General features: G+C 36.0%; 1 protein-coding gene across 6 annotated transcripts in view; it reads left to right on the forward strand.

The window, feature by feature from the left end:
* The window catches only part of NOL4 (nucleolar protein 4), a 461,414-nt gene that overhangs the window by 90,815 nt on the left and 344,032 nt on the right, over positions 1 to 26,567 (forward strand). For 4 of the 6 annotated variants that reach the window (XM_027960833.3, XM_042239576.2, XM_042239577.2 and 1 more), the window contains exon 2: positions 17,216 to 17,365. In XM_027960833.3, the coding sequence (XP_027816634.2) occupies positions 17,216 to 17,365 (150 nt within the window). Of the gene's footprint in view, positions 1 to 17,215; positions 17,366 to 18,338; positions 18,402 to 26,567 lie in introns of those variants that run through there. The other 2 variants (XM_042239581.2, XM_042239580.2) reach the window with 2 other exon arrangements.

Below are 26,567 nucleotides of genomic sequence, written 5' to 3' on the forward strand. Positions count from 1 at the left end.
ACATTTGAGACAGACTTTAAAGGGTAAACAGGAGTTTGCCAGTTGAAGAAATTCATTCTAGGGAGAAAACAGGTAATATTCATTTATTAAGTCCTGAATTTATTAATTAATCTACTCAAATTATAGTCCATTTATTCTCTACTTGGAAATTATTGTCCATTTATTCTCTACTTGGAACAATTCTAGGTCCTTGCGATATAGCAGTAAAAAGACAAGCTCAGTCTTTGCCTGAGGAAAGCTTAGGTTCTCATGGGGAATTAATGAGTCATGAGTTTTGCAGAATTTTCAGGGAAAGCTGAAAAGCTCTTTGTGATCAGCCTGTGTTGGATGGTGAGAGACAAAGTGGGTTGTGGTTAGTAAATTGGAATTAGATTAAGAAAATTTATGTATAATAAATTAAGGAGTTTAAAATTTTATCATATGGGCTTGAGAATCTGGTAGACATTTATAAATCATAAGTTCATATGGTGATCACTTTTAAGGAAGGTTATTTTAGTAATTTCAGGGCAGGCTGGAACAGAGAGAAATTAATGATAAAATGATAAATAAAATGCTATTTCTATAGTCTAAGCCAGAGTGTAAGTCAGTACACGTGTTACCTCATATATTTTTGAGTTCAGAGGAGACAGTGCCAACTTAGAAAAGTACTCTTCCTTATCAACCCAAATAAAGGCTTTACATTCTAGATTAGCCATCATCAAAAATAAATTTGGCAATGTAATTTTAAAGTGTTAGTAGCTCAGTCATGTCCAACTGTTTGCAACCCCATGGACTGTAGCCCAGCAGGCCCCTCTGTTCGTGGAATTCTCCAGGCAAGAATAGTGGAGTGGGTTGTCATTCTCTATCTGCAATTCCTGGTCTAGACACCAAAAGTCATTTCCTGAGCTAGTAAATCAGGAGCCCAGTAGGAAAGAGGGCAGAAGTGGATTGGAAAACCAGTCTAATTTGATTACTGGATAAGAGAATGATTTGGGATTTTAGATTGCTGATCTAGGTGTCCACGCTGCTGCTGCTGCTAAGTCGCTTCAGTTGTGTCCAACCCTGTGCGACCCCATAGACGGCAGCCCACCAGGCTCCACCGTCCCTGGGATGTCCATACCATTAATCAAAATATGATAATGATAGTAATAATCATAGCACAGCGTATAGAAAGTTTTGAGTAAGTGTAATAGAAAAGTTTTGACAGTGATCATTTTTACACACCTCGCTAGCTAAATCATCATGTTTACTTTTTAATGAAACCATGTTGCAGCTCTTCTGATTAATTTAGAAGAGAAGAAATTTTCTTTCTAGGTTTTAATTCCTTGGATTGTAATAAGGACAAAAATCCTTGCTTTGTGGCCATATGTACCTAACTCACTACTCTCAGTTTTCCTAAACTGGAGTCATGGAATTTTCAGGGAAAGCTGAGAAGTTTGGATGATACCCCCACCCCTGGGGAATTATGACTCAAAAGATAGCTTTCCTTTTTTTTTTTTTTTTAAATTTATTATTAATTTGGCTGCGCTGAGTCTTTGTTGCAGCACATGGGCTTAGCTGTATGGGCTTAGCTGTGGTATGTGGGATCTTAGTTCTCTGACCAGGGATTGAATCCCAAACCCCTTGCATTGGGAGCACAGAGTCTTAACTGCTGGACCAACAGGGAAGTCCCCAAAATAGCCTTCTTATCTCCAAAGGCTTTAAGTGATTTGTTTCTTGTTACCACTTTCTTCCAAACATACTCATACATCATACGTTATTGGTCATGGACACTATATATCTTTTGGTGTATTAAAATTTTTATCATTAAGTTTGCTGTGAGTATCAGTGTCTCTAAAAGTTAATTTTTATTTGCATTGCTCTAATTCTTAGCTCCAAAGTATAGAAGGGATTTTACCACTTTTTAGGTAATGATTGTTACTGTTTGTTAGTCAAGGGAAAGTGCAAGAAGATGCATTTGAACTTCTCACATCAGAGCCAAATACTGAATGGTCCACAGTGATGACTAAAAGAGACAGCTCAAGTGATCAGATATCTCCAGATGAATGCTTAATTTATGTTAAATCAGTTAAGAAGGGAATTTTAGTTTTTACCTTTTTGTTTGTTGCTGCATAGACTATTTAATAAATAGAAATGCAATGGAATAATGAAAAAAAAAACAATAAGGTGCATGCAGTCTAAATGATAATTGGTTAACTAAAACCTCAAAATTGGAAATTAATTATTTGTGCTTCAAGGGCAGCAACAACGTCTGTCAAGGAAGTGGTGAAAAGTCCTTCCTATTAGACAGTACCGACAAGGAAAGCTCCTTTTGCCAGTATCCGAACATATGGCAAAGCAATGTTTTTCCTGACTTCTTTGTGCTGGCAGGGACTGGCCTCCTAGTCACTTGGACTTTTGTTTGTGTAGCCGAGATAATGAATATTCCACATAAATAATTATAATTATCTTCTCATTGAAGAAACATAACCTTGGAATTCAAAGCTGTGTTCTTGGGTAAATCATCAATTTTGGAAAAAAGTAGAATTAAATTTTGTCTATTTTTAGAAAATAAATGGCTGGTACAAAATTACTAAATTTTGTAGAGGTTTGCCTTTCACAAAAATGTATTTGTTTAGGTTGAAGTATTTTATGTTGAAATACTGTATTTTTCCTTTTAAAATACATTTCCTTTGTACTGTTTTTTTTCTCTGAAATATTATTTGCTTAAAATTCTGCATGTAGTTATTTTCCTTTTTAAAACACAGTAACTCAAAATTTTCAGAAGATATTAGCTAAAAATGCCACCAATTCAGTTTTTTAATTTCATTTGTAAACTCACTATATTTCACATGTAACTAGGGTGAATTTCTTCAATAATTTCTTCAATAATCAGTACATAAAAATCAGTTATTTTTTAATTGAAGGCCTCTTGTAAATCATTTTATCAGATTCTTTGTTGTTTTTTGTTTTTAAATATAGTGAACCAAAGCCCTGAGAGCCACATGGCAGGATCTTCCCCTAGGTTAAAAAAAGAGAGAGAGAGAGAGAGTGTTTAGGACTGCAGATGGCCTCTTTGATAATTAGCACATTCTGCTTGAATAAGAGTGGAGATGGGTGATCTTATAATAATTATGCAGTTTTGAATGATTAGTTAGGCATTACTAGCTATGACATCAAATGTTTCTTTGCTTTATTTGTTTGTAATTGCTGTCAGGTTCAGATATAATTGAAATAAGGATGGAAACAAAAAGAGTGGGAATGGGTATTTTCATGTCACTTTTCCTCTTCATAGGGATAACTGCTTGCTCTCTGGAGCTGTGGCTTTGTATCCTAGCACAATCCAGTGATCTGAGAAAGTTCCCTGTAGTCCCAGAGCCTCGTGTCCTGTATGTAAACTGGGAATAGCAGCCTTGTCAGACCCAGGAGTAACTATAAGGTAAAGGACCACATGGGTACCACCCTAGCGGGATCCACTTGAGCAGGGCAGGCTTAGGACACAGCGGCTCTTGTGCAGATCATTTCCTCCATCCTCAGCCCTGTGGCTTCTGCTTCATCTACCAGCTTCTCCCTTTCATTCTATTCTATACCCAACCCCACTTTTTTTTTTTTTTTTTTTTTGGTCTCATTCACTTCTCTGCTCTTCTTTTAAAACCATTCATTCATTTCTTTGACTCACCCTTTTTTTTAAGCAGTCACCAACAATGGCTGAACTTTACTTTCTGGAATCTTCTCTCAACTTTGCTTTCCTTTCTCCTCTTGCTACTGCCTTCTTTGTTTACTGGGATTTTAGTACTTTACATTTTACTATTACAGAAGTTGTTTCAAGGCACTAATCTGTTTTGGAATTCTCGTGTTAAAAAATCCTTGAATGGTTTCCCACTGCATGTACAGTAATAAATGACTATGGAGTCTGCTGTTCATGAGCTCAGCATTCTCTTCACATTCTCACCTATAATTCACCCCTCTCCTGATTCCTCAACCATGGCTGTACATCACAATTACAGAGGGAGATATTTTAAAAGCCCATGCCTATCTAGTTACATTCCCTGTGGCAGGAACCTAGGTATCAGGCTATTTCTTAAAGTTCACTAGGAGATCCCAATGTGTAGCCAAGGTTGGGAGCCAGCCTTGGGAGCATATTGGCTTTATTGTACTTTACTAATTATAGTCTCTTTCGGCATACTTCCTAAAAACTTTCAGTTATAGATCACACACTCTTTCAGGAAGGGAAATACATCTTATAAGTTGTTAAAAGAAATTAGCTAAAGATCTCTTGTAGTATCTTGCATATAGTAGAGGTGAATTCCTAAGACCTGTATCTCTTTGTACTGCCCCACACCTCGGCTTTCCCATTGCATCTCTTCTGCAGAGTTATATTCCACCTTCCCTATGTAGTTGCAGTAAGCCATGTTTGGGATACCTTTCAGCCTTTACAGGACTTCCCTTGTGGTCCAGTGGTTAAGACTCTGTGCTCCCAATGCAGAGGGCCAGGGTTTGATTCCTGGTCAGGGAACTAGATCCCGCATGACAACCAAGGCCCAGCACAGGCAAACAAATAAAACTTCAGGCTTTCCTAATAGCTCAGTTGATAAAGAATCTGCCTGCAGCTATATGTCTTAGGAAACTCAAACAGGGGCTCTGTATCAACCTAGAGGTGTGGGATGGGGAGGGAGATAGGAGAGAGGTTCAAGAGGGAGGGATTATATGCATAGCTATGGCTGATTCATGTTGAGGTTTGACAGAAAACAACACAATTTTGTAAAGCAATTGTCCTTCAATTAAAAAATAAATTAATTAGAAAAAAGAATCTACCTGCCATGCAGGAGACCCTGGTTCGATTCCTGGGTTGGTAAGATCCACTGGAGAAGGAATAGGCTATCCACTCCAGGATACTGCTCTGGAGAATTCCATGGACTGTTCAGTCTATGGGATCGCAAAGAGTCAGGCATGACTGAGTGACTGTCACTCAGTCTTTACATACCAAACATTCCTCTTATTTCATCCCTCATCACTCTTTAAAGCCTGGGACCAGTAACCTGCCAGTAGGAAGTGAGCTTATGGAGTCAACAAAACAAGATAGGAATGAGGGTAACTCGTTAGATGATTAGATTAGATGATTTATAGATGTTCTCGGTGAATTCTTGAGTTTAAAGTGAAGTTTCTCAGTCATGTCCGACTCTTTGCGACCCCATGGACTGTAGCCTGCCAGGCTCCTCTGTCTATGGGATTTTCCAGGCAAGAGCACTGGAGTGGGTTGCCATTTCCTTCTCCTCATAAAAATTGAGAGTTGCAGATTTTTTCACTGTCTTTATTATGTTTTATTTGTTGTTTATGGATTGGCAGCCCTTTATACTGCTTTTATTTATAAATATTTCACTAAAGTTCCTACCTATCACATTAATTAGTTTATAAAAATGATTTACCAGTTAGAATACCTGTTTTATAACTGTTGAACTGAAGGATGCTGCTGCTGCTGAGTCGCTTCAGTCGTGTCCGACTCTGTGCGACCCCACAGATGGCAGCCCACCAGGCTCCCTCGCCCCTGGGATTCTCCAGGCAAGAACACTGGAGTGGGTTGCCATTGCCTTCTCCAATGCATGAAAGTGAAAAGTGAAAGTGAAGTCGCTCAATCGTGTCCGACTTTTAGCGACCCCATGGACTGCAGCCTACCAGGCTCCTCCATCCATGGGATTTTCCAGGCAAGAGTACTGGAGTAGGGTGCCATTGCCTTCTCCGAACTGAAGGATGGAAGGTGATTATTTTAAATCATTGATTCCTGGACAGTAAATGTACTTTATTGATCTTAGTTTGAATTCTCAGTTATAATTTAAAAGAAAACTATTTCAGTAGATGTTATATTTGTATCAAAAATTGGACTTTAAATTATTTTTAATTGAGTGGGAAACTCTGATAAATGCTCCTGTTTTTATCTGAATAGTATGTTTCAGTGATATCCTAGTATCAGTTGTATCTATTTCTTGCCATATTACCTCCCAAGCTGATACAGTCTCCTGTGGAGAATGGAAGTCAGGAAGGATTGAAGGAGAGAAATATAGCCCACAGTGGTTCTTTTTTTTTTTTATCAGTTTTTCTTCTCTGGCCCTGTAATGTAGTTGGAAATGAGGAATTTCAGTAGTTGAATTTGTCATCCAGGAATAGTATCTTTACAATAGATCCTGTAATGCCAAGAGGAGATATGTAGAACTGTGTGATAGTCTTTTAATAGGAATGACATTTTTATTTCATCATAATAATGTTGGCGTCTCTAAGCTTCATGCCTCTCATTTATTAATTTCATATGATTGCTTTAAATTTTTATGTATATGTGTATCATCTCACCATTTGGCAATCAGTAAGCTAGCAGAAAGTTAAGTGAGGATGGCTCATTTTTGAGCTTAACCATTGTTTTCCCTAAATATAGTTTTAATATTAATATAATATAATAAGGACATTACAAACTAATCTTTTTAAAAAACACATATTTGCCATCACAGACTCAGTTTCGAAAACTGGTTAGTTTTGCTATTATATTAACATAAAGGTTTTTCAAAACTAGTATATTTTTATAGCACCCTCAAGTGACATGGTAGGTCAGCTAATTTTTTAAGGTTATGTTTGCACAAGCTTTTTGGTCAGTGGTTGACCATAGGAACAATACTATAAATTATTCACTTAAATCATTAAATATGTCATTCACTTATCCTGAATAAAATAAAATAATGAAATCCTGGAGCTAGGTTGTATTAGCTCATGAAACTTATTGTCTCATGGAATTTACAGTAGAAAATATTGTTTATTTTATTACTGTTTATAAATTACATGCTATACATCTTTTATATCATTAAAACTTAAAATAACCATATGTAGTATATATTTTTATGAGACAGCTGTTAAACACTTAGCAATACACTGTTATAAGCCTTAGTGACTGAGCTGTTTGCATTGGACATTCAGACATTTGCAGACTGTTTCAATTTGTATTATATAAGATTCTCTTCCTATTTTTTTTTACATCTTTAAACTCAGAATCCAAAACTGTTGGAGACCACATCTTTTAACAGATTTATTGAGATATAATTCACATACTGTACAATCCATTCACTTAAAGTGTACAATTCAATTTTTTAGCCTTTTCATAGGGTTATAAATGATTCATAGGTACCTTACCTGCCTCCTGTGAAACCTGTATGCTGGTCAAGAAGCAACAGTTAGAACTGACTTGGAACAATGGACTGGTTCAAAATTGGGAAAGGAGCACGTCAAGGCTGTATACTGTCATCCTGTTGATTTAACTTACATGCAGAGTTCACCATGGGAAATGCCCCGGGCTGGATGAATCACAAGCTGGAATCAAGATTGCCGGGAGAAATACCAATAACTTCAGATATGCAGATGACACCACCATTATAGCAGAAAATGAAGAGGAACTAAAGAGCCTTTTGAAGGTGAAAAAGGAGAGTGAAAAACCTGGCTCAAAACTCAGCATTCAGAAAACTAAGATCATGGCATCTAGTCCCACCACTTCATGGCAAATAGATGGGGAAACAATGGAAGCAGTGACAGATTTTATTTTCTTGGGCTTAAAAATCATTGTGGATGGTAACTGCAGCCATGAAATTAAAAGATGCTTGCTCCTTGGAAGAAAAGCAATGAAAAACCTAGACATTATATTCAAAAAACAGAGATATCACTTTGCCTACAAAGGTCTGTATAATCAAACTATAGTTTTTCCAGTAGTCATGTATGAATGTGAGAGCTGGACAATCAGAAAGGCTGAGTGTCAAATAATTGATGCCTTCAACTATGATGCTGGAGAAGACTCTTGAGAGTCCCTTGGACAGCAAGGAGATCAAACCAGTCAATCCTAAAGGAAATCAACTCTGAATATTCATTGGAAGGACAGATGCTGAAGCTGAAACTCAAATACTTTGACCACCTGATGCAAAGAGCTGACTGACTGGAAAAGACCCTGATGCTGGTAAATACAGGGTAAGAGGAGAAGGGGACAACAGAAGATGAAATCATTGGATGGCATCACTGAGTCAATGGACATGAGTTTGAGCAAACTCTGGGAGATGGTGAAGGACAGGGAAGTCTGGCGTGCTGCAGTCCTTGATGGTGTTGCAAAAAGTCAGACACAACTGTGCAACTGAGCAATAATAACAAGGGCATAAAAATATCACTGTCAACTAATTTTAGAACATTTTTGTCTTCTAAAAGATACTTGGACTGATGGGCAGTCAATCCTCATTCTCTTCTCCCAAGTCCTAAGCCAACCAAGAATTTAATCTGTATCTATGCAAATTTGCCCTTTTGGGAGCCATTCCTTTCTCCAAGAGATTCTCCTGATTCAGGGATCAAACCTAGGTCTCCTGCATTACAGGCAGGTTCTTTATCATCTGAGCCACCCAGGAAAGCCCATTTGTATGGAAGAAATCATGTAATGTATGATTTTTTGGTGACTGGCTTCTCTTACTTATCTCTGTATCTTCTGGGTTCATCCATGTCATACCATGATTCAACATTTCATCTCTTCCTATTTCTCTGTATGCCTTTCTTGTATAAATGCACTTTATTTCTATTTATCAGTTCAGGGACATTTGAATTATTTCATATTTTTTGGCTATTATAAATATGTTTCTATACTATGTACAATGTATTTTATGTGAATGTATGGTTTCATTTGTCTTGAATTTATACAAGGATGTAAACTTGCTGAGTCATCTGATAAGTCTATGTTTAATTTTCCAAGTTGCTTCCAATTTTTCTAAAGCAGTGGCATCATTTTGCAATCCTATCAGCAATGCAAGGGGGTTCTAATTTCTCTTTATTCTCACCAATGCTTATTATTATTGATTATAACAGCCCTAGTGAATGTGAGGTAATATCCTATTGAGGTTTTGATTTAAATTTCCCTAATTACTAATGATGTCGAGCATATTTTCTTGTGCCTTGAAGCCATTTGAACATCTCTAGAGAATTGTTCAGTTTTTAAACCAAGCTTTTAATTGGATTATTGGATTATTTGTGTTTTCATGTATTTCACATGACAGTCCCTTATTAGATATAAGATTTTCAAATGTTTTCTCCCATTTTTGTTGGTTGTCATTTCACTTTTTTGATTGTACTATTTGTGGATGACTTAAAAAAATTTTTTTGGTGGATTTCTTTTTAATCAGTGTTCTCTTGTTGCTTTTGCAATAAGATTCATAACTAAGAAAATTTGCCTTACCAAAGTTTAAAAATACTCCTGTTTTCTTGTAAGCATTTAAAGTTTTAGCTCTTATGTTTAGATCTATGATCTATTGTGATTTAATTTTGATTGTGTGACATAGAGATGCTGCTTCAGTCTTTTGCATTGGGTACCCAGTTGTCTCATTCCCCGGTGGCTCAATTGTGAAGAATCTACCTGCAGTGCTGGAGATTTGGGTTCAACCCCTGGTTTCAGAAGATCCTTGGGAGAAGGAAATGACAACCCACTGCAGTATTCTTACCTGGAAAGTCCCATGGACAGGAGCCTTGCAGGCTACAGTTCATGGGTTACAAGAGTTGGACACGACTTAGTGACTAGATCACCACCACCATCTAGTTGTCTCAGCACAAGACTATTCTTTCTCCATTGCAGTATCTTGTCACTCCTGTTGGACACTTAGTTGAAAATAAGTGTAAAGTTTTATCTTTGAAATCTCAGTTCTATCCCACTGATCTATATATCTGTTCCCATGCTGGTACAATGCTATGTTTATCACTTTAGATTTATAGTAAGTTTTGAAATCAAGATGTATGAGATCTCCAAATTTCTTCTTTTAAAGTATTATTTCAATTTTTCTTAGTACTTTGGAGTACATATACATTTTAATGTCAATTTCTATAAAAAAAACTAGGTAGCTTTTAAAGCAATTACATTTATTCTATAAATCATTTTTGGAGTATTGCCATCTTAACAATATTAAGCCTTCTGATCCATGAACATGGGATACATATATTTCAGTCAGTTCCATTCAGTTCAGTCACTCAGTCATGTTCAACTCTTTGTGACCCCATGAATCACAGCAAGCCAGACCTCTCTGTCCATTGCCAACTCCCGGAGTTCACCAAAACTCATGTGCATCGAGTCGGTGATGCCATCCAGCCATCTCATCCTCTGTCATCCCCTTCTCCTCTTGCCCCCAATTTAGATACTTTAAAATTTCTTATAAATACTGTTTTGTACCTGTCAGTATACAAGTTTTTCACTTCTTTTGTTAACTATAACATTATTAAATCTAAACTTATACCTGGCATTCTATTTTTTAGGTGCCATCATAAACAAAATTATATTTCCTAGTTTGTTTTTGGGTTGTTCATTGCTAATGAACAGAAATGCATTTGATATTTATGTACTGATTTTGAATCTTACCTTTGAAAAATTGATTTATTAATTCCAACAGTTATTTAGTGAATTTCTTAGGATTTTTTATATACAAGAGTATGTCATCTGCAAATCGAGATATTTTTATTTCCTCTTTTCCAGTCTATAGGTGTCTCTTCTTTCTTTTACTTGTCTAATTGACCTGACTAGAAGCTTCAATACAATGTTAAATAGAAGTGGCTTGAGCAGACATTCTTGTCTTGCCCTGTTCTTAGAGGAAAAAGCATTCAGTCTTTCACCATTAAATAAGACGTTAGTGTGAGGTTTTTAAAGATACCCTTAATCACATTGAGGATTCCTTTCTTTTCCTAGTTTACTGAGTTTTTGTCAAAAAGGGTGTTGCTTTTGTCAAATATTTTTCTTCATCTGTTGAGATGATCATATGCTTTTGTCCTTTATTCTATTAATATGGTATAATCACATTAATTCATTTTCTTGTGTTAAACTATCTGGTATTATCCTACTTGATTATGGTACATAATTATTTATATATATGTTTGAATTTTATTAATTAGTATTTTGTTGAAGTGTTTTTCTTTGTGATATATTAAGTGCATTGGCCAAAACTTTCCTTCAGTTGATTTAATTGCTGTCAACTTAAACTAGTCTACTTGACTGTGGATAAACATCCAGTGAGAAATCTCCAGCATGAAACTTTGCAAACCATTTTTGACATGCATTCCAGGTGCATTTTTACATTTTTTGAAATAATTAAGCATAATTTGCCAAAAAATTTTTTTTATGTTTTCAATATTAAAATGCCCACACAAGAATTCACTAAAAATGAACACTTTGGCTAACCCAATATTTTTGATATAAAGGTAATTCTGACCTCATAAAGTGATATCAGAAGTATTTTCTTATAGATTTTTCTAGGAGAATTTGTGATGAATCAGCTTAATTTTTTGATTATTTGGTCTAGCAAAACCCTCTGAACTTGTACTTTCCTTGTGAAAAGATTTTTTATTACTAATTTTATCTGTTTACTTGTGACAGACCTATTTAAATTTTCTATTTTTAATGTTAGTTTTAATGATTTGTATCTTTGTAGGAGTTTGTTCATCTTTTGTGTTTATTTAATTTGTTAGCATACAGTTATTTTTGTGATGTCAGTAGGAGTATTCCTCTTAATATCCTGAGTTAGTAATTTGTGTCTTCTCCCTTTTTATCTTGGTCAGTAAAGCTAAATTTTTGTCAATTAGGAAACTTTTTCTAAGGCTAATCTTTGATTTTGCTGATCTTGTCTATTTTTTTCTATTCTCTTTAATTTGTCTCTTTTAAAAAATATTTTCCCCTTCTGCTTGGTTTTACTTTACTCATTTTCTAGTTACTTAGTGTGGAAAGACAGGTCTCTGATTTGTAATATTTGGGGGGGCTCATCCAGTTTTACTGAGATGTGATTGATAAATAGCACTGTAAGTTTAAGGTGCAAGGCAAAATAATTTGACTTATATACATTGTGAAATGACTGCAATTAGTGAACATCCATTATCTCATATGTAAAGTAAAAGAAAGAGAAAAATAGTTTTCCTTGTGATCAAAGCTCTTTTATAACATTCTCAGTGTTAATTATATTAATCATATTGTATATTATATCCCTAGGGCTTATAACTGGGAGTTTGTACCTTTTAACCACCAATCAGTTCCCCGTATCCCACCCTTCTCAAGTAACCACAAATCTAATTTATTTTTCTGTGACTTTGCTTATTTGCTTTTTGAGGTATAAATGACCTATAACATTATGTTAGCTCCTGGTGCATATCTCATGATTCAGTATTTCTATACATTACAAAATGATCACCACAATAAGACTAGTTCATATACAAAGATATTACATTGTTATGTCTGTATTTCCCATGCTGTAACTCATTTATTTTGTAACTGGAAGTTTATACCTCTTAATTTATCTCACCTGTTTCACTCATCCCTTACCCCATGTCCCTCTGGCAATCACCTCCTTGTTCTATGTGTCTGTGACTCTGTTTCTATTTTGTTATGTTTGTTCACTTATTTTTTAGATTCTGCATATAAGTGAAATCGGGGTATTTGTCATTCTCTGAATTATTTCAGTTAATATAATACTGTCTAGGTCCATCCATGTTTTTGCAAACAGCAACATCTCATTCATCTTTATGGCTGAGTAGCACACTATTATGTGTATGTATATCATATATATATCTTGCTTCCCTGGTGATTGTAATATTGTTTTTCTACCAGTTTCATGCTGTTTTGACCATTGTAGCTTTGTAGTATGGTGTGAAGTCACGGAGCCTGATAGCTTTAGCTCTGTTATGCTTTCTCAAGATCAGTGCAGTCAGTTCAGTTGCTCAGTCATGTCCACCTCTTTGCAACCCCGTGGACTGCAGCGTGCCAGGCTTCCCTGTCTATCTCCTAGAGCTTGCTCAAAATCATGTCTACCGAGTTGGTGATGCTATCCAACTCTCTCATCCACTGTTGTCCCCTCCTCCTCCTGCCTTCAATCTTTCCCAGCATCAGGGGCTTTTCAAGTGAGTCAGTTCTTTGCATCAGGTGGCCAAATTATTGGAGCTTCAGCTTCAAAATGAGTCTTTCCAATGAATATTCAGAACTGATTTCCTTTAGGATGGACTGGTTGGATCTCCTTGCAGTGCAAGCGACTCTCAAGAGTCTTCTCCAACACCACAGTTCAAAAGCATCAATTCTTTGGCACTCAGCTTTCTTTATGGTCCAAATCTCACATCCATACATGACCACTGGAAAAACCGTAGCCTTGACTAAACGGATCTTTGTTTACAAAGTAATGTCTCTGCTTTTTAACATGCTGTCTATGTTGGTCATAACTTTCCTTCCAAGGAGTAAGCATCTTTTAATTTCATTGCTGCAATCACCATCTGCAGTAATTCTGGAGCCCCCAAAAATAAAGTCAGCCACTATTTCTACCGTTTCCCCATCTATCTACTGTGAAGTGATGGGATCGGATGCCATGATCTTAGGTTTCTGAATGTTGAATTTTAAGCCAACTTTTTCACTCTCCTCTTTCACTTTCTTCAAGAGGCTCTTTAGTTCCTCTTCACTTTCTGCCATAAGGGTGGTGTCATCTGCATATCTGAGGTTATTGATATTTCTCCCAGCAATCTTGATTCAAGCCAGTGTTTCCTCCAGCCCAGTGTTTCTCATGATGTACTCTGCATAGAAGTTAAATAAGCAGGGTGACAATGTACAGCCTTGACATACTCCTTTTCCTATTTGGAACCAGTCTGTTGTTCCATGTCCAGTTCTAACTGTTGCTTCCTGACCTGCACATAGGTTTCTCAAGAGACAGATCAGGTGGTCTGGTATTCCCATCTCTTTCAGAATTTTCCACAGTTTATTGTGATCCACACAGTCAAAGGCTTTGGCATAGTCAATAAAGCAGAAATAGAGGTTTTTTTTTCTGGAACTCTCTTGCTTTTTCAATGATCCAGCAGATGTTGGTAATTTGATCTCTGGTTCCTCTGCCTTTTCTAAAACCAGCTTGAACATCTGGAAGTTTACTGTTCATGTATTGCTGAAGCCTGGTTTGGAGAATTTTAAGCATTACTTTACTAGCATGTGAGATGAGTGCAATTGTGCGGTAGTTTGAGCATTCTTTGGCATTGCCTTTCTTTGCCATCATAGTCAACAAAAGAGTCTGAAATGCAGTAATTGGATGCAATCTCAAAAACGACAGAATGATCTCCGTTCGTTTCCAAGGCAAACCATTCAATATCCCAGTAATCCAAGTCTATGCCCCAACCAGTAACGCTGAAGAAGCTGAAGTTGAACAGTTCTATGAAGACCTACAGACCTTTTAGAACTAACACCCAAAAAAGATGTCCTTTTCATTATAGGGGACTGGAATGCAAAAGTAGGAAGCCATGAAACACCTGGAGTAACAGGCAAGTTGGCCTTGGAGTACAGAATGAAGCAGGGCAAAGGCTAATAGAGTTCTGCCAAGAGAACGCACTGGTCATAGCAAACACCCTTTTCCAGCAATACAAGAGAAGACTCTACACATGGACATCACCAGATGGTTGACACTGAAATCAGATTGATTATATTCTTTGCAGCCAAAGATGGAGAAGTTCTATACAGTCAGCAAAAACAAGACCGGGAAGTGACTGTGGCTCAGGTCATGAATTCCTATTGCCAAATTCAGACTGAAATTGAAGAAAACCACCAGACCATTCAGGTATGAACTAAATCAAATCCCTTATGACTATACAGTGGATGTGAAGAATAGATTTAAGGGACTAGATCTGATAGATAGAATGCCTGATGAACTATGGGTGGAGGTTCATGACACTGTATAGGAGACAGGAATCAAGACCATCCCCAAGAAAAAGAAATGCATAAAAGCAAAATGGCTGTTTGAGGAGGCCTTACAAATAGCTGTAAAAAGATGGGAAGTGAAAAGCAAAGGAGAAAAGGAAAGAAATACCCATTTGAGTGCAGAGTTCCAAAGAATAGCAAGGAGACATAAGAAAGCCTTCCTCAGTGATCAATGCAAAAAAATAGAAGAAAACAATAGAATGGAAAAGACTAGAGATCTCTTCAAGAAAATTTGAGATACCAAGGGAATATTTCATGCAAAGATGGGCTCGATAAAGGACAGAAATGGTAGGGACCTAACAGAGGCAGAAGATGTTAAGAAGAGGTGACAAGAATACACAGAACTGTATGAAAAAGATTCTTCACGACCCAGATAATCATGATGGTGTGATCACTCACCTAGAGCCAGACATCCTGGAATGTGAAGTCAAGTGGGCCTTAGAAAGCATCACTACAAACAAAGCTAGTGGAGGTGATGGAATTCCAGTGAAGCTATTTCAGATCCTGAAAGATGATGCTGTGAAAGTGCTGCAGTCAGTATGCCAGGAAATACGGAAAACTCAGCAGTTGGCCATATAGAAAACTTTATATATATAGTTATTTAATATCCTAGTTTAGGCACTGCTGCTTCTGAGATCTATTATAAACCAGAAACAAATCAATAAAAGAAAACCAAACTAACAGAAAACATCTTGCAATTTGCTTTCAGTTTTGCAGTGAGCTTAGTCTGCCAGCGCTATTGTTCAAAGAGGCTTTGCCATTTGACTCATTGACTACGTAATGATTTTGCTTGGGTTAATCACCTTCTTCTGTCGTGTTCCAGCACTGATGGAAATGCAGTGTTACTTCAGGTTGAATAAGGTTTGAATAAGAACACTGTCTGAATGTGTGTGTGTGTGTATATTTTTAAGTAGGAAAACCTTTCACTTCAGAAATAAAAATGTGTATGGTGTCATCAATATTAGGCCAAGGGTTAAAGGTTAAAAATGGGCGCTCTAGAAATCAGTGGTACTTGAGATTCTCCACTCAGAAGTAGTGAATTCTTTCAGGTGGAGCCATAAGATTAAATTTATTTCTTATCTCATTCAAAGCTTACTGTTTACTCTTCTCAATCATGTATGGGAACTTTTGGCTCCTTGTGGCCTTTCTCTCTGCCATGATGCATCCCCTGCTTCAGCAAACTGTCAAATTCTGTTTCTCCTATGAAGGTGCTTTAGTCAGAGATGACATCTTTATTCTCTGAATTGCCCTAGTACTTATATTTTTATCATGATCATGAGAATGGCAAAAGCCACAAATTACTGACTGTTCACTAAATGGCAAACACTGGGTTTTATCCTGTACATACATTGTTTCATTTAATGATTACAGTTCTGTTAAGTAAGCTCTAATATCCCTATTTTATGGGTAAGAAAACAAATTCAGAGAGGTTTAGGTGATATGCACAAAATACACAACTTCTGAGAGGATGATCCAAAGTTTACACCTAGATAATCTCTGGAGCTCACAGTTTTAACCTTTAACACATACTGTCCCTTAGTCTAATGTGGATAGAAGAATAGATGAATTTTCTTTCCTAGACTCTATGATATTATGGGTAGAGGTTTCATATTATTTCTTTCATTTCTCTAATAACAATGTCCAGTACCCAGGGACACAATAGATATTGATTAGATAAATGAATCAATATCTGAAAGAAATTATTGCAATAAAATACTAGGCCTTAATAATATATTTTAGAATAATTTAAGAAAGTTATACTGTTTAAGCAAGTTACAATTAAGTCATTACAAAATTTAAAAGATTGCGTTAATGGGTAAGTATTATATAGTTCAGTTCAGTTGCTCACTTGTGTCCGACTCTTTGCAACCCCGTGGATTGCAGCACACCACGCCTCCCTGTCCATCACCAACTCCTAAAGTTTACTCAAACTCATGTCCATTGAGTCAGTGATGCCATCCAACCATCTCATCCTCTGTCATCCCCATCTCTTCCCGCCTTCAATCTTTCCCAGCATCAGAGTCCTTTCAAATGAGTCAGCTCTTCGCATCAGGAAGCCAAAGTATTGGAGTTTCAGCTTCAGCATCAGTCCTTCCAATGAATATTTAGGACTGATTTCCTTTAGGGTGGACTGGTTTGATCTCCTTGCAGTCCAAGGGACTTTCAAGAGTCTCCTCCAACACCACAGTTCAAAAGCATCAATTCTTTGATGCTCAGCTTTCTTTATAGTCCAAATCTCACTTCCATACATGACTACTGGACAAACCATAGCCTTAACTAGACGGACCTTTGTTGGCATGATTAAATCCGCTAAATATCTTTTTCGCGTTTCTTAAAGTTTTATATGTAAATAAAGTATAAAATGAGATATTCAATCACGTTTTCAATTTTCCTATCTAGATTATCTGGTTTGGTTTATCAAAATGCTTTTGTATAATCAAATTTATGTGTTAATCTTATGTATTTAATACATCTTTATTAATCTTATGCCTTTTTTTCTGGTTTTGTTTACAGGATGGCGTAGGGGTAGATGAGAAGCTATCTTTGCGGCGGGTGGCTGTGGTTGAAGATTTCTTTGACATTATCTATTCAATGCATGTGGAAACAGGGCCAAATGGAGAACAAATTCGGAAACATGCTGGACAAAAGAGAACTTACAAAGCAGTAAGTTAAGAAATGAAAATAAAAGAGAAAAAAAAGGCATGCATTTTGAAATTTGATATTGTATGCTTGTGAAAGTTGGGTTAAATAATTATGAATATTTTATTTTCAACATAAATTTTACTGTATCATGGTCATACCCAGCATTTAAACTATTATTATTACTGATTTTATTTTTGTTGTATGTTCACTAAGTTTGTTTCATATAGTTCAAATGTGTTTTTAGCGTTATCATTTTTTTTTTTAAGATAAGCATACAATGTGGTTAGTCCCAGTTAAATGCCCACATGGGAAGATTATTTGTGTTCAATACATAATATATTTTCAAATCATACAATATGAATTATGTACTGGAACAGATGAACTTTTTACTACCACTATTGTCTTAACTGTCCTTCCCCTTCAAATCATATTAATATGTTTGGGTATTTCTTATTTAATACTTATAATCACATGAATAAGAAAATTTTATGTCCTTTTCTTATATTACCTAGTATTAAATACATTTACCCTGAAGGGTATGCATTTCTTAATTTTCCAGTATAGATTATTTTTAAAATATGTGTTATTTTTATAGTCTAATGCCCTTGATCAATTAAAAATGAAAATATATAATGTTTTTGTTGTAAATTATCTAGAAACAGATTTAATTAACTGTTAGACTTTGAAATATTTACTGTCAAAATGAAGTTATATATTATTTCTAAAGTTTCTAATTATACTTACTGTTCTATCTAAACATTTTATTCTAGTTTTTAATTTAATTAAACATTTTATGAAATCATCTTACTATAGATAATTCATCCTTTCTAGGAAAATTGAACAGTAAATCATTCTTTTCCAATATGAGCAAGTGTACATCAGAAATACTTTATCAGCAATCAGAACAATATCCTTTTTTTATGATTCTTATTGAACTTTGCTTTTGGCTACCTTTATATTAACTGTTTTCAGCTATATTTATACACAATATCAGTCTGGATCCATTTTTTTTTCAGATACAGAAAAATGTGTGAAATGCTCAAAGTTTCAAATACAGGTACATATGTTTGAAAATTAGCTACTGAGCATAAGAAATAGCTTCTTTTCCATAACTATTTTTTGCTATATTTCCAGGATCATATTGAATCTTAGTTGCATAATAACCCCTAATACATGTTGTATTTATCTCTCCTTCTCTATGGTTTTGTTTCTTGGCTGTTTCCAGATTGCATGGTTTGTGGGCAGGCACTTTTGTAAGTTTCCTTACATAATTCTGCCACATAAACTTTCTTTTGACTCACATATCCTAGGAGACATTTTTATCATGACTAATGACAATGATCTAGCTTCTTAAATTTTTTTTGTGCAAACTAATATTACTGAACATACTCATTTTGCCTGTCTCCTAAGCCAGGGCTGTATCTCTAGATACTAATAGGAGAAAAAATTATATATTGATCTACTAATATCACTAACTGTATTCTTATGGTAATGATAATTCATTTTTACAAAATAGCTACCTGAACTTGATAGGACTTTGTAAGGTAGGAATACATAAGTTCAATTGTATTAAATGAAAGCAAACCAACAAAAAGCCCAAGTAGCTTCATTGTCAGTAATCATATGACAGCCAAATCTGTGTAGGTGCCAAAAGCAATTGAAAGTGATTTAATCTTCGAAGTGCGTTTACTAGAGATTTTCAATTAAAATAAAAATAGATCATAGACCCAAATCTCTCATCCTATGTTTTACTAAATGTAGAGAATCTGATCTACTGCCATAAAGCATGCTAAAACCTTCCAATAAATTGGTAAATACATTTCCTATATATATCATTTTGCATTAACATTTTGGAGACATTTTCTGCATTTTGGAGTAGAGATAGATACCAACTTTGAACATACTAATAATGTCTAAAGCATCACCCATTCCCTCTTGAGAATGTCCTTTTTGAAGATCCTTCTCTTTGCCAAATTTAATTTTTGTTTTTGCAATTAAAGTATTCTCACCTTTTCCTAATATCACAAAAATTTCTTCTGGCCTAATCTTTTGCCTTCTGGTATCTCTCTATTGAATCCTAATTAGAAAATATTTCCATTTTATGGAGTAATCATACATCATAGGGGAAGAAAAAACACAAACACTGCTGCATTGCCAGCAAAACTGTACACATGACTCTATAATGAATTTAAGTCTAATGTTAAAAGTTAATATAAGTGTTCGGCTAATGGGACATCACACTAAATGTAATTTGAAATGAAATGGTTTAGGGCTGTTAGGGCCCTAGACTGTTGGGTCAGAATTTAGTTCTCAGTGCTAATACTGGAATTGGCTGGTCACTGGTTAAATTAGCTAGATACCTACTGCAATTATAATGGTTCCCATTAAGCTTATTTTCTATTTCTAACACATTGGCTCATAGAGCATGCATGATTATGTTTATTGACTTTCCTTTTCTCCCTTATGCTACATGGCCAAGAAACTATACTTATACAACTAATCATTAAAACGTGTCATATTGTCTTAATAATATTACCAATAGATTTAGTGGTCATTTTATTTACTTTGCCTTTTTTGCAAATCTTTTCTGTGTTTTCACTCTGCAGGAAATGGTGGTCCTTTAATATTGGATTAACTTCTGAATGCCATTTGTTTTTACCTATCTGCAGTATATCATTCCTTGAAATATCTAGTCATTATACAACTTAAATTTTATTGCAGTCTGATCTGACTAGAGATAAAATTGGAGGGTGTTCTATTACTTATGAGCTCTTTTAAAAAATCCACATAAAATGACACATTTTAGGAATATGTAAAGGCTATCAAAAATAATTTTTTCAGTCATTGTTGAATTCTACTGTCTTTTAGGTATTTTTCCCTTTCATTTGTCTCTCTGTATAAACCTTCATTGGTGCATTGAATGTGTTTCCTTCAGTATTTTTGAGTTGATGATATATATTAACAGAGTAGAGAAGAAATGTGAATCATTCAGATATTACTTACATTTGAACTTAAATATATCTTTCTACTGAAGATTGAATGCGAGTGTACTTAGCAGTTTGTAAAGTGGCTTCAAAATTAATTGTGTAACGTTGTTTAAAAAAAATCATGAATGCAGGAAGCTATCTTCCAGTCCTTAACTTTTCTGAAGTCTTTAACTATTGTCTGAATTCCACCTTCAGGAAACACAGCTCTTCTCCAGTTGTCTTTTATCTCTTGCATTTTGTCACAGGCTAAAGCACAGTTGGTTTCCCAGAAAGGTGTCTTTAGTTAGGGTCCAATTAAAGGATAAAGTTTCAAAGCTCTTTCTTGCTAAAATAGAAGCAAGTGGTGGAAATACAGGAACTAGTGAGAAAAGTCCGTGTTTTCAGTAGACAGAACAGTCTGCATATATACGTGTAAATGTACCCATACACATGTAACTTGTGGTGTGAAACAGTAAGTTTACACGTATTACTCACATATATAGCTGCCAATAATTGCATTCATTTAATTCCGAATGGAAAGCATATGCTACAGCTACAAGAAAGTAGACCAGAAGCCAGGCAGACTTAGTTTTAAATTTCAGAGTTAGAACTTCCTCTCTGTGCCTCTTTGGGCTACTTAGTTGCTTTTTATTTCCCCTCCTGTTTAGATAATGATCTACATGGCATGGTAAAATAAGTCAGTTAATATTCATGAAGTGCTTGCCTTGTGGTCAACTTTTGAATTATGCTATTTCTCCTTTATCCAATCACTAATCTTGTACCAGGTAGAAGGGCAAGCAGGGCAATCAACATAGCACCATCATTGTCCTAATTATAATTATGGATGTAATTTCTTCTGCTTGCCCCAATGCCTCCATGTTGGGAAAGAGAGGAAAAGTCATGACTGAGGCATTATTTTGTGTACATCTTATAAATGTCACAGTCTCTGACAGTCCACAGCATAACTGTTATCCAGGGTTTGACCAGGCTGAAGGGAAGAATGGAAGCCAGGATCCCTTTGTTTAGGACTTTTCCTGCTAGATGATGTTTATGAGAATTTCAGGGATTTCTTTGCTTCTTCCCAAGCTCCAGTCTTATGTTAATTTTCAATTACTTTTCTGAAAATTTTTAAAACTGGCTCTCTTTAAAGAATTTACTTTCAATATGAATAGAATATTCCTATTCAGGGATGTTCATGGGCAGAGAAGTCTGGTGGGCTGCAGTCCATGGGGTTGCAAAGAGTTGGACATGATTGAGTGACTGAACAACAGCAAAATTCAGGGACATACTATAGAAAAATAATATATGAGCCAGAAGGTCTGTATCCCTATTCTGACTTTAGAAAGGAAAAGTATTTATTTTTTCAGGTCCTGTAACACTTAACCTAAAAAACCTAGTCAGCATCATTTTTATCCTGTTTTTTTTTTTTTAATTAATATCTATAGGTTTGGTGCCTCTACTATTAAGTGGGATATATTTTAACTTGCACTGTTTGGGCTAGTTTGTTATGTTAAAATTCTCAGAATTCTTGTCAATTGAGAATAAGAGGAATGACCAAAAGTTGCAACCATTTTACTGTCCAAAAAAAAAAAAAAAAAAACTAAATTAAAGTTCTGAGAGTTCCTAGCAATTCATCTACCCTCTGTTTGGCTTAGGCCACAGTTTTTGCACATGTGAAATGAGGGGGCTATATTTCTATTTTCTTCCAACTCTGAAGGAATTACAGCAATTTTCACAGCACGTGTGGAGCCATTACTGTACCAGGAGACACAAGGAAAATAGTACCAAAGTGAACAAGTTGGCTGGCACAAGAAGTGTTCAAACAGGGAAATGCCTCCTGCTCTTGATAAAGCAGATGGGCTGATGAGCATAGCAGAGAGATAGATGATTTTGGCTTTATTATTATCTAGAGAGCTCTCTTATAAATAATAATGATAATAATAATCATGAAAAGTATCTGTAGTCATTAGACTTCTTTTTTCCAAGTTTTTAAAATAGCGATCAAATAAGAAAGGGGATAAAAAATGACTCTCAAGTGTCAGCAGATTTTCACTGCTCTTCGTTTTGTTAAAATTTTTGCAGTAATCTGAATCGTGGTGAGCAGGCCGTTACTAAATTTATAATGTGATTTTAAGCTGTAATGCAACAGATGTGATCATGCCTCAAATTTCATTGTAAACATAAATGATCCTGTAACCATCAGTCTTACTTATAGTCCTATAGTCTGAGCACTACTGAAATAGGAGGTTATAGCTATTTCTGTGCTTAGTGTCAGGAAGGCCTTGATCTCTGAATATCACTTCCCTTCCCTATCACAATGCCTTAAGTTTATAATTAGAATTTAATTTCTTTGGATTAAACCATTGACCTCTATATCTTTATATGGACTTCACATATCCTTGGGCAAGAGAAGCTAGAGAATAAATTAGGCTGCTAGCAGTCATTGACATTTTAGGTAATCATTTTGTAAATGTGTTTGTCTCTCATATGTAGCTGGGTTTAGCTGAAGAACAGGTAGGCAAGAAAGGTGTGACATGCCATAGATAAACTTACTAATGTCCCAAGTAGCACAATCAGCCTGGTTTTTGTATGAGTCCTAGCGTGGCATCATGGGTAGCAGCCTTTGGCATGTGTGGTATAGAAGCTGAGAACTCGTGTTAACAAGTGTGTGCGTGCTTAGTCACTTCAGTCATGTACGACTTCATGTGACCCCCATGGACTGTAGCCTGCCAGACCCCTCCGTCCATAGGACTGTCCATGCAAGAATACTGGAGTGGGTTGCCATGCCTTCCTCTAAGGATCGAACCTGTGTCTCTTGCGTCTCCTGCCTTGGCTGGTGGGTTCTTGACTATTAGCGCCACCTGGGAAGCCCATGGTATCAAGATGAGGATGAAAAGCCTCTGCAAACCCCACCTATTTCTTTTTATGAAATATTTGTAAAAAATGAGAGTATTGTTTCTAAATAGAAACTGTTAGATTAAAAACTATGAACATTAAGGAGATTTCTCAGTGGAGGAACTGCCTCGTCATGATTTGCGGAGAGAATATCAACATGCTGTGTTCCTGTGTCCTCCTCAGACTCCCTTTTACTATTGTGATTCTTCCTTTTGCTGACACAGATCCAAGGGCATATATAGGGTGTTTCTGAAGCCAAGGATCGAAAAAAAATATTCTCTGGGGCTTGGAATTAATTTTATGTCTGTAAACAATCTTCATGGAGCTAATGTTAAAAAAAAAAAACCAGCAAAATAATACAGCAGTTCAACAGATATAAATCCCTGTCTTTTTTATGCAGATGACATTGTTTATTTCTCTGTTATTACACCCCGAAATGGCTTAAATAAGCAACTGTTTGGGGTATCAAATAGAAGTAGGAAAAAATTTAAAATTATCCCAAACTCAAATATATTTTATAGACATTTGTTAATATAGAACTCAGTGATTCTGTTATATATTAAGTCAGTGATCTAAAAATATATTTTATTATTTTGAAACTTAATTCAGTTATAACTATTTTATGGTACTTTTGTGTGATTCCTCTTGTTTATTTTATCCAATTTATATAATGCAATTCTTAAAGGTTACTTTCCATTTACAGTTACTACAAAATATTGCTTATATTTTCCATATTGTACAGTGTATCCTTGAGTCCATCTTATACCCAGTAGTTTGTGCCTCCCTTGCCCCTCATCCTCCCTTCTAGTAACCACTAGTTTTTTTCTCTATATCTATCAGTCTGCTTCTGTTTTGTTATATTCAATAGTTTGTTGTATATTTTCGATTCCACACGTAAGTGATATCACAGAGTATTTGTCTTTCTCTGTCTGACTTTTTTCACTTAACATAATGCCTTCCAAGTCCATCCATGTTGCTGAAAACAGCAAAATTTTCCTTCTTTTTTTCCCCTTTATTTATTGCTAGTGTCAAAGTTAAAAAAGAAAATGGTGAGGTCCCTAATGGTGGGGCGCCATATCCAACTCTGATATTACTGTATAGTCTCAGCTTAGTAAAAGGACCATCTCGTGGTTTTCCATAAATGCTTGTTGAAGGAAAAATTTCACCTTGTCTCTGTGAAGTCCTTGAATTTTTGATACCAACTAAGTAGTATAAAGATGTTACTATAAATGGAGATAATGAAATAAGATCAGAACTGTGGCCCGTGGCTCTAAAGACCCTGTACTACACAGTTCATGTTGACTTGAACAGCACCCAGGATTTCTGCAGTTTTGCAGGCTCTGAATAAGGTAGCAAAGTTATTTAACCCATGTGCCCCCCTTTGTTTTTCAGGGAAAGCTTTGATGCTCCATTGAATTACGCTATCATCTTTGAGGCAAGGTATAAACACATCACTTACATTTTCACACATTGGTTTATTTCTTATCAGATACACAACCATATCCACATATCCCCTCCCCAAGTATAGAGGTTTTATGAAGGTGATTGCTGAGTATTGAAAACAGCTATCAAACTTAAACATGGTACACATAGTATTGGGCTTCCCTGGTGGCTCAGACAGTAAAGAATCCACCTGTGATGTGGGAGACCTGGGTATGATCCCTGGGTTGGGAAGATCCCCTGGAGGAGGGCATGTCAACCCACTCCAGTATTCTTGCCTGGAGAATCCCCATGGACAGAGGAGCTTGGCAGGCTACAGTCCATGGGGTTGCAAAGAGTCAGATACAAAGAGTGACTAAGCACAGAAGCACAGACACATAACTTTAGAGCTTCCTTGGCAGCTTAGACAGTAAAGAATCTGTCTGCAATGCAGGAGACCTGGGTTCCATCTCTGGGTTGAGAAGATTCTCCTGGAGAAGGGAATGGCAACCCACTCCAGTATTCTTGCCTGGAGAATTCCATGGAAGAGGAGCCTGGTGGGCTACAGTCCATGGGGTCACAAAGAGTCAGACACAACTGAGTGACTAAACACACACACACACACAACGTTAAACCTAACTTTCATGTAGGAACACTCGTTATTTTTGATAACTCAAAATTACTCAGACTAAGCATAAGCAGTCAGATGCATAAAACCAACTCAGAAGGAAAAAGTAAATCCATGGCCTGCCAATTAGAGTTATTAAATAGCAATCCTAAAACAGAATAATAATGTTCATTCATTTTACAGAATTGATTTATTTCTTATACAGCTCTAGTGAGAATTAGCCCAGGTGGGCAGAGTAAGAGAGCAAATCCTTTATACTCAGAAACTTTCTTTTATGTAGTTGAGACCATCAAAATATTTAAGAACTCATCCAAACCAGTTTATTGTCAACTAATGTCACAAATTCTGTCATTGATACTTTTTGTGTTATTGTGAATAGATATATTCCTTGAAAAGGAATTAACCCTTTGGGAAAATATCATTAATTCTTGATGTCCAGCTTGATAAATTGCTACTTCAGTGCACCCTTGTGGTGAAAATGTGCCAATGCAGCTTTTCAAACTGCACAGGACAAATAATACTTTCTAGCGGATGACTGCACAGAGTCGGACGCGACCGAAGCGACTTAGCAGCAGCAGCAGCAGTGGATGATTCTTCTTCGGATCCAGAGGTTTAGATTTTCCTGGACACTGTGATGATGTCAGAAATCAAAGCTCCTGAATCTCTTACAGTATATGCACATGGATATGTATTTAAATACCTATTTAATTGGGATAAAATATAACAGGAAAGAAGAATAGGACATGTGCTATTGGTATGAGGTAATAGAAAGAACATGGTACCACCTTTGATGTCAGCTAGACTTGAGTTTCAATCCTGATTAGTTAAGTTTTATGCATGCAGTTCTTGCATGTGTTAATTGTAGGGTTGTTTTGAGGCTCATAAGTATTTAATGTGTGTAAAGGTGTAAATGTAATCGTTGGCCCCAACATGATATTTTATGTACACATTTTTCTATTTAGAAACATGATATTCTCTAAAAACTCAGAATTGTTTGTGAGCTGACAGATGCCGTAAACGCCTTTTTGTCTCCTAACTAGATGTTGAGCAGCTTCTTTCTTGTGTCATCTATGCCCTCAGTGGCCCATGGAAAACATCCACCCATGTTTTCATTCATAACTTTTCCAGAATTGAAAGTACTATTCACTAACTTCATCTGGAGCAGTTTTAGTCATTTTATAAGTAACAAGTGTCATCCTTTTCCTGTTTTTTTTTTTCCTTCTGTTCATCTGCTCTCCTCCTCACCCTCTCCTCCCCCTTCATTTTTCTGGGAATGTCCTCTGCCATAACACAGCCATGGTTGAGCATGGCTCTG

The sequence above is a fragment of the Ovis aries genome, chromosome 23 (assembly GCF_016772045.2).
Source record: "Ovis aries strain OAR_USU_Benz2616 breed Rambouillet chromosome 23, ARS-UI_Ramb_v3.0, whole genome shotgun sequence".
Lineage (NCBI taxonomy): Eukaryota > Metazoa > Chordata > Mammalia > Artiodactyla > Bovidae > Ovis > Ovis aries.